General features: G+C 40.3%; 1 protein-coding gene across 1 annotated transcript; it reads left to right on the top strand.

Annotated features, from left to right (window-relative positions):
* The first annotated feature begins 1,319 nt into the window (after positions 1-1,319).
* On the top strand, positions 1,320-13,210 carry rex1bd (required for excision 1-B domain containing). Its single transcript, XM_061888938.1, has 5 exons — positions 1,320-1,473; positions 1,819-1,901; positions 7,161-7,365; positions 12,775-12,863; positions 12,964-13,210. The coding sequence occupies exons 1-5, from the start codon at positions 1,471-1,473 to the stop codon at positions 13,034-13,036; spliced, it is 453 nt and encodes a 150-aa protein (XP_061744922.1). The 5' UTR covers positions 1,320-1,470; the 3' UTR covers positions 13,037-13,210.
* The last annotated feature ends 1,174 nt before the right edge of the window (positions 13,211-14,384 follow it).

Below are 14,384 nucleotides of genomic sequence, written 5' to 3'. Positions count from 1 at the left end.
CAATAATAAAGATATTAAAACTACCGTAAAGAAAGGAAAGACCACCAAATAAACATGCAAGAGGCAACACTTGAAAGAAAATGAAACAAATATGAGTATTGTTTATGTTATATGGAAGTTATGAATGTATGTTAACAATAAGACAGTCAGCTGGCAGCCGGCTTTGTTTGGCTTTCAAAATAAAAGGAGATAGACGTTTGTGCGATTTTCCCCTCCCTCCGTCCCCATTTCTAAAACGAACTGCTACGACACCAAAACACCGTCCCTCAATCCGGCACCTCATTGTTTACACTTGCACTATCAAAAAAGAGGGACTCATAAGTAAAATCCGCAAATGCGACCTTTATTTTGAAGCATAACCAAGTGACCATTCTCTTGAAGTCATTTTCGTGCATAAACACGGAGATTTTTTTTCCTCTCAGAATTTTATTTCGACTAAACGAATTAACGCCGTCTTTCAAAAGGGCAACAATATGAACATAAAAGTAAACAAAATCCATAAACTGTTCACAACATGTACACCAAATTTGTAGAACAATAATCAATATATTAAAACTACCATAAATAAAGGGAAGACCACCAAATAAATATATGCAAGGGGTAACACTTGAAAAAAAAATAAAATATATGAGTATTGTTTATGTTATATGGAAGTTATGAATGCATATTATACATAAAACATAAACCAGTCAGCTGGCAGCCCGGCTTTGTTTGGCCTTCAAAATAAAATGATTTATCAGTTTGTGCCCATTTCTAAAGCGAACTGTTATAACACCAAATGTTCCTTAATTGTTTTATTTTCCATCCATCCATTTTCTACCGCTTATTTCTTTGGGGTCACTTTTTATATATTTATTTATTTTTAAAATGTGTTTTCATTTAATTTTTTTGTGTGTGTTTTATGTTATTCCTTAATGTTTTACAGTTAATTCTTGTTATTATATGAAAGTACTTGAATATCGTTATTGGAATTGTCTGTATAAAGTTTTGGGCGAAAAAAACAAAACAAAAAAACAAGTCGCCGAATTGATTGATTAATTGATTGATTCAAACTTTTATTAGTAGATTACACAGTTCAGTACATATTCCGTACAATTGACCACTAAATGGTAAAACCCGAATAAGTTTTTCAACTTGTTTAAGTCGGGGTCCACGTTAATCAATACATGAAACAAAAACAACGTTTAAATTTATAAGGTATTTATGATAAGTAACATAGTATTTAAATAATATATTAAAATGGTAAATTATCCCCCAATCTGACCATTCATTATTTAAAAAAAGTGCGTCTCAAAGAAGTAAACCCAACAAATGTGACCTTTATTTTGAAGCCTACCTCAGCATTTCCGTGACGTCATTTCCGTGCAGGAACACTTAGAAGTAACCGAACGACTCGCCCGACACAAAATCAACGTAGAAATGAATTTTGTCTTTATGATAAGCAACGAAGTATTTTAATAAAAAGTCAAAATGGTAAGTACTTTTATGAAATAACCTTTTTCAAGCCGACGATAACACGCTAAGTTAGGCTAACGTTCGTGTTAACCGCTGAACTGTAAAATGACAAGGAACTTTTCTGTCGAAACGTGTGAAGGACGCACTTATTACAAACATGTTGTGAATTATTACAAACATCTTGTGAATAATTACAAACATGTTGTGAATTATTACAAACATGTTGTGAGGAAACATTGTCTTTTAATGACACGACACAGCATATATAACACAGTTATTAGCAAAGTTACTGTGTGTAATTATTGCTGAGTATATTACGAGTTGTGTTGTAAAATAACATTTGGTTCTGATTCATCACTACAGGTGTCCACAGATTTGAAAGCCTTGATTCAGAGGTTTTACCAGCTTCAATCGGAGCGCCTGGAGACATATCAACTCTTTGAGGAGTATGTATGTCTACAATACCTTCTGCCTTGGGTTTATGCCATACATACATTATATTGCCAAAAGTATTAGGCCACCTGCCTTGACTCAAATCTGAACTTAAAGGCCTACTGAAACCCACTACTACCGACCACGCAGTCTGATAGTTTATATATCAATGATGAAATATTAACATTGCAACACATGCCAATACGGCCGGTTTATCCATCCATCCATCTTCTTCCGCTTATCCGAGGTCGGGTCGCGGGGGCAACAACCTAAGCAGGGAAACCCAGGCTTCCCTTTCCCCAGCCACTACGTCTAGCTCTTCCCGGGGGATTCCAAGGCGTTCCCAGGCCAGCCGGGAGACATAGTCTTCCCAACGTGTCCTGGGTCTTCCCTGTGGCCTCCTACCGGTTGGACGTGCCCTAAACACCTCCCTAGGGAGGCGTTCGGGTGGCATCCTGACCAGATGCCCGAACCACCTCATCTGGCTCCTCTCGATGTGAAGGAGCCGCGGCTTTACTTTGAGTTCCTCCCGGATGGCAGAGCTTCTCACCCTATCTCTAAGGGAGAGCCCCGCCACACGGCGGAGGAAACTCATTTCGGCCGCTTGTACCCGTGATCTTATCCTTTCGGTCATGACCCAAAGCTCATGACCGTAGGTGAGGATGGGGACGTAGATCGACCGGTAAATTGAGAGCTTTGCCTTCCGGCTCAGCTCCTTCTTCACCACAACGGATCGGTACAACGTCCGCATTACTGAAGACGCCGCACCGATCCGCCTGTCGATCTCACGATCCACTCTTCCCTCACTCGTGAACAAGACTCCTAGGTACTTGAACTCCTCCACTTGGGGCAGGGTCTCCTCCCCAACCCGGAGATGGCATTCCACCCTTTTCCGGGCGAGAACCATGGACTCGGACTTGGAGGTGCTGATTCTCATTCCGGTCGCTTCACACTCGGCTGCAAACCGATCCAGTAAGAGCTGAAGATCCCGGTCAGATGAAGCCATCAGGACCACATCATCTGCAAAAAGCAGAGACCTAATCCTGCGGTCACCAAACCGGAACGGCCGGTTTAGTTTAACTAAATCACAATTTCAAATTTCCTTGTGGAAAACGTCGCGGAACGATGACGCGTGCTTGTGACGTTATTGGTTGGAGCGTACATTTTAGTCCGGCACCACTTCTGGCATATGCAGATAATTGCACAGACCTGAGCAGTATACTACAAGATGAGGTCATGCAGATTTACAGAAAATAAGATGAAACTTAATATTTCCGAAACAAAATGTCTTGTTATTTGCTCAAAACATGCTCAGAGAAAGGAACGCATATTAAATGTTTCTCTGAACGGAGTTCATATTGAACAAGTTAAAGAGGCCAGGTTGCTGGGAGTTACAATAGATGAAAGACTATCTTGGGCCACTCACATTAAAAACATAGTAGCAAAAATGAGCAGAAGCATTTCAATCATGAGAAGAAGTGTCTATTTTTTGACTAACACAGCTATGAAGCAAGTTATACAATCCCTTGTATTGTCACATATTGACTACTGCCCAGCAATCTGGTCTAATGCATCTAAACAAGATCTAAATAAAATCCAGCTTACCCAAAACCGAGCTGCCAGACAAGCTCTCCATTGCTCATTTGGGACCGGCGTTGAGAACATGCATCATGAATTGTCATGGATGAAAGTTGGTGAAAGACTAGCGTGTAGTTTGAATCTATTTTTAAAAAACATCTATACATACTATAAATCTTCATATCTGTATTCTCAGATGTTGCTTGCCAGTGACAGTCACAACTACGGTACCAGGCTAGCCCTAAGAGGTGCTCTCACCCGTCTTAAACCCAAAAGTGATGTTTTGAAAAAGACTGTAATGTATCGGGCAATCACTTACTGAAATAGACTTCCACAATATCTGCTATCAATCACCAGCATAGTAGGCTTTAAGAATAGACTAAAAGGAGAAGTATTGCGCAAAGAGATTATTCTAAATTGTACCTAATGTCATGACTGTTTTTATTGAGTATTTTATTGATTATGGGATAAGCAGCAGAAAATGGATGGATGATACTTTTTCGTCACTTATTGTTTGTCTTTGGTACATTAATGTGTATATTTTAGGCCATTGGTTCTTTGTTTTATTTTCGCAAAAATGTATACAGTATATCTATTTTTATATTGCTATTTTTATCTTTGGTATGAAAATTATTATGTAACAAAAGTTATTAGTATTTTTTGGTTCTTTGTTGTTGCGATTGTTGTATTATGACAATTTATAATTGGATCGTGTTGTACTGCATTTTAATCTTTTGTTTTGTGGTGTGATGTTTTTTGCCTGGAAGTCTCCACTGGGGTGTAGACTAATGGGGATCCTTAATAAACTAAAGTAAACACTTACGGCTTAAGGTCGTCTCTTTTCATACCATAATTACACAGTATTTTGGACTTCTTTGTTGCTGAATCTTTTGCAATTTGTTCAAATAATGGAGACTCTAAAGAAGAAGCTGTTGGTGGAAAGCGGTGAATTGCAGTTGTCTTTAGCAACCGAAACACAGCCGGTGTTTCTTTGTTTGTTGTGAAGCTTTAGCGAACATGTTTCTCTACCACATGTCAACCAGCAAGTTTTTGGATGAGAAAATTGTGATATTAAGTCGGCTCTTACCGGAGATTTGTGCGGAGTTAGCGTCCTCCTACAGCAGCTGTCCAAAAGGGCAGCTGTGATCTTGGCTCCTCCAATGGCTTATCTCAGAGACACTGGCGGTCACCACAGCCCTCCGACTTTCAGGTATGACTTTATAATCTCACTAAAACACTAATAACACAATAAGCAGATAAGGGATTTTCCAGAACTATCCTAGTAAATGTGTCTAATAACATCTGAATCGCTCTCACTGCCCTCGCCTTTTTTTTTTTAAACTTTTTTTTTTTCCTAGTGCTTCACTCTAACTTTCCTCATCCGCAAATCTTTCATCCTCGCTCAAATTAATGGGGAAATCGTCGCTTTCTTGGTCCGAATCGCTCTTACTGCTGGTAGCTACGATTATAAACAATGTGAGGATGTGAGGAGCCCTACAACATCGTCTGCTACTTCCGGTACAGGCAAGGCTTTTTTATTAGCGACCAAAAGTTGCGAACTTTATCGTCGATGTTCTCTACTAAATCCCTTCAGCAAAAATATGGCAATATTGCAAAATGATCAAGTATGACACATAGAATGGACCTGCTATCCCCGTTTAAATAAGAAAATCTCATTTCAGTAGGCCTTTAAAGTGCCATCCCATTCCTGACCAATAGGGTTCAATATGATGTCGGTCCACCTTTTACAGCAATTACAGCGTCGACTCTCCTGGGAGAGTCGAAACCAGGGTGCGGAGTTTACGAATTTTCGACCATTCTTCCAGTAGCTCATTGGTGAGGTCACACACTGATGTTGGTTGAGAAGGCCTGGCTCTCAGTCTTCGTTCTAATTCAGGGGTCTCAAACTCACTTTACCTGGGGGCCACTAGATGCAGAGTCTGGGTGAGGCTTGGCTGCAAGAAAAGATTTCCGAAAATTTTTTTGCGTACTCCTCAGCATGTCTTGTTGTATAATGGTGTTTCAAATTGTATCCCTTGTGCACCGCAACTTTTGTCTGTGCAAATTAGACATGTCGGGGTGCCCCTGTGCTCAACAAAGAAATATTGCATCCCCCACTTTTCCTGTAATTGTCTTTGCTCATCACTAACCTTTCTCTTCACTGCAGGCTTTGAAAAAGACATGTTTGGGGTTGTGGAATATATTTGTATTTAGGCGACGCACGGAGAATAATGTTATTTCCGCAGTGTGTGTCATTCCGCCTTTCTTCCCTACTGCAACACGGCGGTCGGCGGATAATAGTAACGGGATAGCCAGCGCAAAAAAGTGACGGATTCCGGAGTGTTATCCAGCGTCATATAGATATATATGTAGTGTTCATCGTGTGAGGCAATGCAAATTAAACAATAAAAAAACAAATAACGGTTTGAATTGGTCCAGGTTATCGGGGACTGTTATTACTGACGGACAGGTGTCGTGGTGTGACTGCAGCCAGGCACGTAAGAAAACCCTCGTCTCCATGGCAACGTCTCTGTCGCTTTCACTCACTTGCCGCTTTTCCACTAACGCAGGGGTAGGCAACCCAGAACCTTGAAAGAGCCATTTCGACCCAAAACACACAACGCTGGCAAGCGCCATTCATATAAAACTTGCGGGCTGCACTAACATTAAACTTTAATATTAAGGTGGGGGCTGCAAAAGAACGTCTTGCGGGCCGCGTGTCTGAGACCCCTGTTCTAATTAATCCCAGAGGTGTTTTTTTCGGGTTAAGGTCAGGACTCTGTGCAGGTCAGTCAAGTTCGTCCACACCACACTCTGTCATCCTTGTCTGCACTGGTGCACAGTCATGTTGGAAGAGGAAGGGGCCTGCTCCAAACTGTTCCCACAAGATTGGGAGCATGGAATTGTCCGAAATGTTTTGGTATCCTGGAGCATTCAAAGTTCCTTTCACTGGAACTAAGGGGCCAAGCCCAACTCCTGAAAAACAACCCTACACCAATGCAGTCCGAAATGTACCGTTCTCCTCGCAACCTCCAAATCCAGTCTCGTCCTATAGATTACCAGATGGAAAATCGTGATTCATCACTCCAGAGAACGAGTCTCCACTGCTCTAGAGTTCAGTGGCGACGTGCTTTACATCACTGCATTGGACTTGGTGAAGTATGGCTTAGATACAGCTGTTCGGCCATGGAAACCCATTCCATGAAGCTCTCTGCGTACTGTACGTGGGCTAATTGGAAGGTCACATGAAGTTTGTAGCAACTGACTGCAGAAAGTCGGCGACCTCTTTGCACTATGTGCTTCAGCATCCGCTGACCCCTCTCTGTCAGTTTACGTGGCCTAACACTTTGTGGCTGAGTTGCTGTTGTTCCCAAACTCTTCCATTTTCTTATAATAAAGCCGACAGTTGACTTTGGAATATTTAGGAGCGAAGAAATTTCACAACTGGATTTGTTGCACAAGTGGAATTCTATGACAGTTCCACACTGGAAATATTGAGAGCAGCCCATTCTTTCACATATGTTTGTAGAAACAGTCTCCATGCTTAAGTACTTGATTGTATACACCTGTGGCAGGACCAAGTGATTAGGAGCCCCAATTCTGATCATTTGGATGGCTGGCCAAATGCTTTTGGCAATATAGTGTATGTACTCCTATGTTGCTTTAGTAAGATTTCCTTTTTGTCTCCCTTCCAGGGGACACGAGGCCTACCTGAGGACGGCCCCCCAGTATGACTTTGACCACTACAAGCAGCTGGTCCATGAGATAACGCAGGCCTTCAGCGGCATCTCCAAGGAGGTGCTGGACATCAAGGAGAAGTTCCACCAGCAGTTAGACCGGCCCGACCTTTCGGAGCATGTCGAGAAGCTGCAGTGCAAAGAGAAGCAGAAACTGGAACTGGTAAATATTGAAAACTGTTAAAAAAAAATGATTGGCTTTAAATTTCAAAATTTTAAGTTATTACAATTTTAACTGAGTTGTACATAATCTTAAAGGGGAACTACACTTTTTTATTTTGCCTATCGTTCACAATCTTTATGTAAGACAAGCACACGTTTTTTCTTTTTTTTTATGCATTCTGACTTGTAAATAAATACGAGCAAATGTCATCTTACAATCGGCGTGGCGCAGTGGGAGAGTGGCTGTGCGCAACCCGAGGTTTCCTGGTTCAATCCCCACCTTGTACCAACCTCGTCAGGTTCGTTGTGTCCTTGAGCAAGACACTTCACCTTTGCTCCTGATGGGTGCTGGTTAGCGCCTTGCATGGCAGCTCCCTCCATCAGTGTGTGAATGTGTGTGCGAATAGGTAAATGTGGAAGGAGTGTCAAAGCGCTTTTTTTTTTTTTTTTTTTGTGTCCTGTCCAGCTTCTCAAAGCGCTTTGAGTACCTTGAAGGTAGAAAAGTACAATCCATTTATCATTTATTTATCATTTACAATCAAGTCAATGGAATTTGCTCTATTCTGCTTAGAAAGTGTCCAAAAAAATATCCAAACAACTCCATTTACGTTTTATATACATCAGGCCTGGGCAATTATTTTGACGGGGGCCAAATTTAGAGAAAAAATGTGTCTTGGGGCCGGTATATCGATTTTAGGAACACTAATACCAAACCTCACAATGTCTGATTGACTGCTAAAAGCGTTATGACAGACCGCCTTGAAAAACAGACTGGAATTTAATTTTTTTTACTGAATGCAACACCCAGAATGTACTTGACATTAAAGAATGAGGGATTTACACTATGAACTATGATCAATAAAATACTGAATATTGACAACATGAACGACACCCCCCCTCTTGATTGACATACGTATTTTAAAATCAAGCAAAATACAACAAACAGCAAAAAATGACCGCCAAGGGTTAAAAAAAAAAAAAAAACACCTACTCAGCTTTCGAACTTCTTTGTAAAAATCTCCTTCTGCGTCAGTCCCTGACACCCGCATTTCAGGCTGGCCACTCTGGAAACGCTCCCCACCCACACTGATTGGTGCCTCGTCTGAGCTGCTGTGACTTAGATGACCATAGTAACTGGTTATCTTGCAAAAGCGCAGATTCCAACCATTGAAATACTTTGTATAGTTCAAAACTTGAGGTCATTTGAAAACATCACTGCATATCATAATGGCAGCAAAGGTTTCCATCTTAAAAATCTAAAAAAATTATTTGGGACTGTCCGGTCGGCCAGATTGAAAAGCTTAAAGGGCCTTAATTTGCCCAGCTCTGATAGACCTGATGTTGTAAGTATATATGTAATGGAGTAACAAGCACATACATAATAACATGTGATATTTAAATATTTTAACCATTTTAAGCATACAGCGGCACATTATTATAACAAACGCATCACAACATTCTCTTTTCCCTTCAACATCTGTTTTCTACCCACTGCAGATTTTATGAGAACCAACAAACATAATTAAACATCACTTACTGTACAATGTCTGCTCTCTGATAGGATGTTGATATATTCCATTTTAGGTGAAGACTGACTGACTTACGATCCTTGCGTAAAAAGAGAGTGGAACCAAGCGTCTTTTCTGATCTTTTTCGCCATTTCCCATTTTAAGTTGGCTGTCAAAGTTGACCAACTTCTCGGTTTATGTCCGCACAATCTTACTATCAATATGAGTGGTATGATTTATAATCTGGAATTAACTTTCACGAGCGCCACTGTGAGAAAGCAGCTCACCAGCTCATGACATTAATACAGCAGCCTAAGGTTGTTACCTCTCTCTGATCATGGCGCCGCTAAAAGTAGTTCCTTAACGTTAGCACTTGTAATAACAATATCGCTAACACTTGGTTAATGTTCAGATCACTAAATGCAAATGGAATATTTTTGGCGGTTTTTGGATAGTTATTTATTGGGTTTAATGGTTGACTATGAGGCAATGACTTCTTGGCTACATTGTAATCAGACTTTTATTTAAAAGTTTGAATGCATTAAAAAAATATATGTGTTGTTGTCTCTCATAAGGATTGTGACTTTTAGGTAACATGCCAAAAAAGTGTAGTTCCCTTTCAATAGTGGTTTTACACCTTGATGCAATTCTAAAATTTCACCACAAGAGGGCAGCAGTTTTCAAGACATCCTACATTTTTGGGGGGTAGCGTGGCTCAGATGGTAGTGCGGCCGTGCCCGCTACTTTATGGTTCCAGGTTAGATCTCTACTTCCTAGTCACTGCCGTTGTGTCTTTGGGCTAGACACTTTACCCACCTGCACCCAGTGCCACCCAGACTGGTTTAGATGTAGTTTAATGTTGTAAATGATGGGTTTAACTGTTGAGTCTCCAGAGAAAAGCACTATGTAAATATGATTAAGTTAATTACATTTTTGTTTAATATATTTTAATACGTCATACCAGGGGTGTACAAACGTTTCACATAATAAAAAATATGAAGGCACCACTTTGCTATTTTAATACTTTCTTTTAAGAAGGCTGAAATGTTAATATACATTTATATTAGGGATGTCAACGTTAATGCGTAAATGCATGAGATACATTAAAAAGAATATTGCGTTGTCATAGATTCATCTAGATTAATTACACTATTTGTTATGACCGCATGTTTTCCCTGAAGTTGGCGCCTGTTGTTACATGGTGCAAAGATGAGTGACAGGAGGCGACCAATTTCACCTCAAAACACACTCTGATGGAGCTTGAGATAAAACTGAGGTCATTGGTCGGCATTGCAGCTACAATCTTAATCATCATTGGCGCACAAAAAGTTTAAAATAGCATCTTAAAGCAAAGCTTGTACTTGAGATAAGCGCCAACTTGACAAAGCGGAGAATGGCAAACAAGTTCAACACTGGTGAGTTTACCCGTGTCAATGTTTTCAACAAAAGTAGCACAGGTACACTAAACATGGCCTTTGCTAAATGGACAGCCAGCGCATGCAAGGTAGTTAACATCTGTGAAGACAAGAAGATTTCGTTTAAAACACCGTCACTGATAGCCTTGCAGCAAATCAAGAGCTCAACACTGTCATCTGAAAAGCTAAATAAGCTTGTTTGTTAAAAAAAGAGTAATTGCAGATATAAGTGGTGCACTATGTCAAGTTGTTTACGGGTGTGTTTACTATCTGTACCTTGTCAGTCATGTTATTGCAAATACTTTGAAAATGTGCACTTATTTCTAATTACTATACTTAATATCTCTAAGTTCTGAGCAAATTAATTAGAAGCTATTCAGTAAACCCTTTTAAAATTTTACAAACACATTTTCACAAGAAAATTGTATTTGTGTCCAAATATTGAGTTATTTTCTTAAGATTTTTTTTTTATTATGCAAACGAGTAATAACCTATGATTAATCATGAGTAATTACAATTCATGGGCGTGATTAATCTGATTAAAATAATTCAGAACTTTACAGTTCAATTGAATATAGGTTGAAAAGGATTTGCAAATCATGGTATTCTGTTTTTATTTATGTTTTTACACAAGGTGCCAACTTTACTGGTTTTGGGGTTTGGACATGGAATTTATCTTGAGTTAAAATATGATGAACATAAATCGATATCCAATACAATCAAATCCCAATGAACGAGGAGCTTTTGCTATATGAGAGTTCAAACAGTGTATCCCACAACACGGTGGTGATGGTGGTCGGTCTCATCGTCCAATTTGCATAATTTTCCATGACGCGGGTGCATGTAATTGTTAGGAATGCTGTTGAAGGGAGGAGGTGACACTAAGAGCCTGATTTACTATATAAATACCACGCGGTGATCACCTTGTGCAAGCACTAAGATTGCATGTCGACGTGTTGCATGTGATTTACTAAGACTGCGTCTGCAATTGAAAAGTGCTGCAGACTGACTCATGTAAATGAGAATTTTGTGTGACACTCATTTGCTACAAAGCAGAAGTCATGTACCACGTTTTATGGGCATTTAAGGGCCTACTGAAATTAGATTTTCTTATTTAAACGGGGATAGCAGGTCCATTCTATGTGTCATACTTAATCATTTTGCGATATTGCCATATTTTTGCTGAAAGGATTTAGTAGAGAACATCCACGATAAAAAACGCAACTTTAGGTGCTAAGAGAAAAGCCCTGCCTCTACCGGAAGTCGCAGACGATGACGTCACCCGTGTGATGGCTCCTCACATATTCACATTGTTTTTAATGGGAGCCTCCAACAAAAAGTGCTATTCGGACCGAGAAAACGACAATTTCCCCATTTATTTGAGCGAGGATGAAAGATTTGTGTTTGAGGATATTGATAGTGACGGACTAGAAAAAAAAAAAAAAAAAACTAAAATAAAACACAATTGCATTGGGACGGATTCCGATGTTTTTAGACACATTTACTAGGTTAATTCTGGGAAAATCCCTTATCTTTCTATTGTGTTGCTAGTGTTTTAGTGAGTTCAATAGTACCTGATAGTCGGAAGGGTGTCTCCACGGGTGTCTTGACGCGCTGTGTCTCAGGGGAGTCGACGGCAGCTATGGACGGCACAAGCTCAGCTTTTCTCCTGTAAGAACTGACTTTTTAACCACAATTTTCTCACCGAAACCTGCTGCTTGACATTTGGTAGGGATCCATGTCGGCTTGACCGCGCTCTGATCCATAGGAAAGTTTCACCTCCAGGAATTTTAAACAAGGAATCACCGTGTGTTTGTGTGGCTAAAGGCTAAAGCTTCCCAACTCCATCTTTCTACTGTGACTTCTCCAATATTAATTAAACAAATTGCAAAAGATTCAGCAACACAGATGTCCAAAATACCGTATAATTATGCCGTTAGAGCAGACGACTTTTAGCTGTGTGTGTGGGCAACGCTCATACTTCCTAAAAAACAGTGGCTTCTGCGTACACGTCATCATTACACGACTTTTCGAAGACGAAACTCCCGGGAAATATAAAAATGTAATTTAGTAAACTAAAAAGGCCGTATTGACATGTCGCAATGTTAATATTTCATCATTGATATATAAACTATCAGACTGCGTGGTGGGTAGTAGTGGGTTTCAGTAGGCCTTTACGCTGTAGACGAGCAGTGCATTTACATTTACATTTTTTTTCCCTAACTGCTTAAGGTGAATGGGAGGGAGGTAAGATGGAGTTACCTGTGAATGCTTTTGGATAGGGGAGCAGCTCACAGCACCACCTAAAGGGTCTGAATAATTGTTAAATATAGCTAGCTTGGGAACACTGATCCCTCCTGCTATATCTCCTTATTCTTTGCTATACCATGTGCACAGGCAAAGTACTTGGTATAAAACTTAATTCAGTTTTCAATCAGGTGATAAAGCTTCTTTAAGTTATCTTCCTTTGCATCGGATGTGGTTTAGATAGCCCAACTGCAGCTGGCTAGGCAAAATGCTCAGGACCACCCTGAAGACGACGCCTGTCAAGAGAAAATACACCATCTCAAACACGAGTAAGAATGACAAATATGTTGTCTACCCGTAAAACAAACTGCAGTTTTTAAGGTGGTGGACAGATGTGTAACAACAAGCATCTTCTTCCTCACCACCCAGGATCATCAAGATTAAAGAAGCGCTGAGTGACATCATGCAGGACTTTAAGTACGACTCTGAGGAGATTGATTGACGCCCAGACTTCCTCTTTGGACAGCTTAGCTGCATGTATTGATCCTCCTCTGACTCCGCCCACCTTTCTGCTGCAGTCTTATTCCAAACAAGCCATTCTTTTTATGGATTGTGTGTTTTTTTTGTTTTGTGCATTTATATGTAAATATTTTTAACATAAACTTGTCAAACCCAATGAATTGAATGTACGTCATTGTTTTTATTAAGTGTAGCAAAAAGAGTTAATCCGTGTTACTATTAGGATTGTGTGTGTGTGTGTGTGTATTCTATCATATATATATATACACATATATTTTTTGTGTATATACTGTATATCTTCCTCTTCAGTTTATTTCACTCCACTGCAGGAGGAAGGACTCTTCACCAATTTTCCATTTAGTTTTATCTTGACAGATTCCCTGCCAAGCAATGCCACTCTGTTCTGTTAACTCATCCCTCCATCTTTGTCTCCCTCTTTTTCTGATTAGATGTCTAGGAGTCCATTCTGTTGTCTTGTGTGCCCATCTGCTGTCATCTTCTGTCTCGGTGTCCTGCCCATGTCCAATTTTTAGATTTAATGGTCAACATAATATCCTGACCTCCTGGTTTCTGTCTTAGTTCTGTATTTGACTCTGTCCTCCTTTGTTACACCTTATCATGATTATTTCTATAGGGGAGAACAGCTATGATAGACTGGTCAAATACCTGCCTCTTCATGTTGCTGAGAGACCCAAACTTCACCCAACCCATTTGGAGTCTTCTCTTAATTTCCTCACCGGTTTCGTTATTGAAGGTGATTTTCTTCCCTATTTAGTGATCAACTGTTCCTAGTTCTTTCCCCTGTGCAGTTACTTTGAAGTTTGGGTTGTTGTTGCTCATCAGCATCCTTGCCAAACCTCCCGGATTTTCCGGGAGACTCCCGAAATTCAGCGCCTCTCTCGAAAACCTCACAGGACAAATTTTCTCCCGAAAATCTCCCGAAATTCAGGCGGAGATGGAGGCTACCCTCCCTCCAGCTCCATGCGGACCTGAGTGAGGACAGCCTGTTTTCACGTCCGCTTTCCCACGATATAAACAGCGTGTCGGCCCAATGACGTTATACTGTAACTGTAGAATGATCGAGGGCGAGTTCTTGGTTTCTTATGTGGGTTTATTGTTAGCCAGTTTCATTAACGTCCTCCCAGCGCGGTAACAACAGCAATCACGTTTTCGTCTACCGTAAAGCAGTTCGTCTGCCGTAAACAGCAATGTTGTGACACTCTTAAACAGGACAATACTGCCATCTACTGTACATGCACCACAACACCTCCAGGCAACTTCTACCCTTTACTAATATCCTCCTCCATTCACAACCCATCTCCCCGGATTGT

This window comes from Nerophis ophidion, linkage group LG26 (genome assembly GCF_033978795.1).
Source record: "Nerophis ophidion isolate RoL-2023_Sa linkage group LG26, RoL_Noph_v1.0, whole genome shotgun sequence".
Lineage (NCBI taxonomy): Eukaryota > Metazoa > Chordata > Actinopteri > Syngnathiformes > Syngnathidae > Nerophis > Nerophis ophidion.
The sequence above is the reverse complement of the archived record's forward strand: the minus strand, read 5'-3'. Positions and strand labels throughout refer to the sequence as shown.

Excerpts from the sequence above, each read along its gene's own strand:
- rex1bd (XM_061888938.1), top strand. Across the intron at positions 7,366-12,774 it reads AGAAGCAGAAACTGGAACTG|ATAGCCCAACTGCAGCTGGC; the intron begins GTAAATATTGAA and ends GATGTGGTTTAG. Across the intron at positions 12,864-12,963 it reads ATACACCATCTCAAACACGA|GATCATCAAGATTAAAGAAG; the intron begins GTAAGAATGACA and ends CTCACCACCCAG.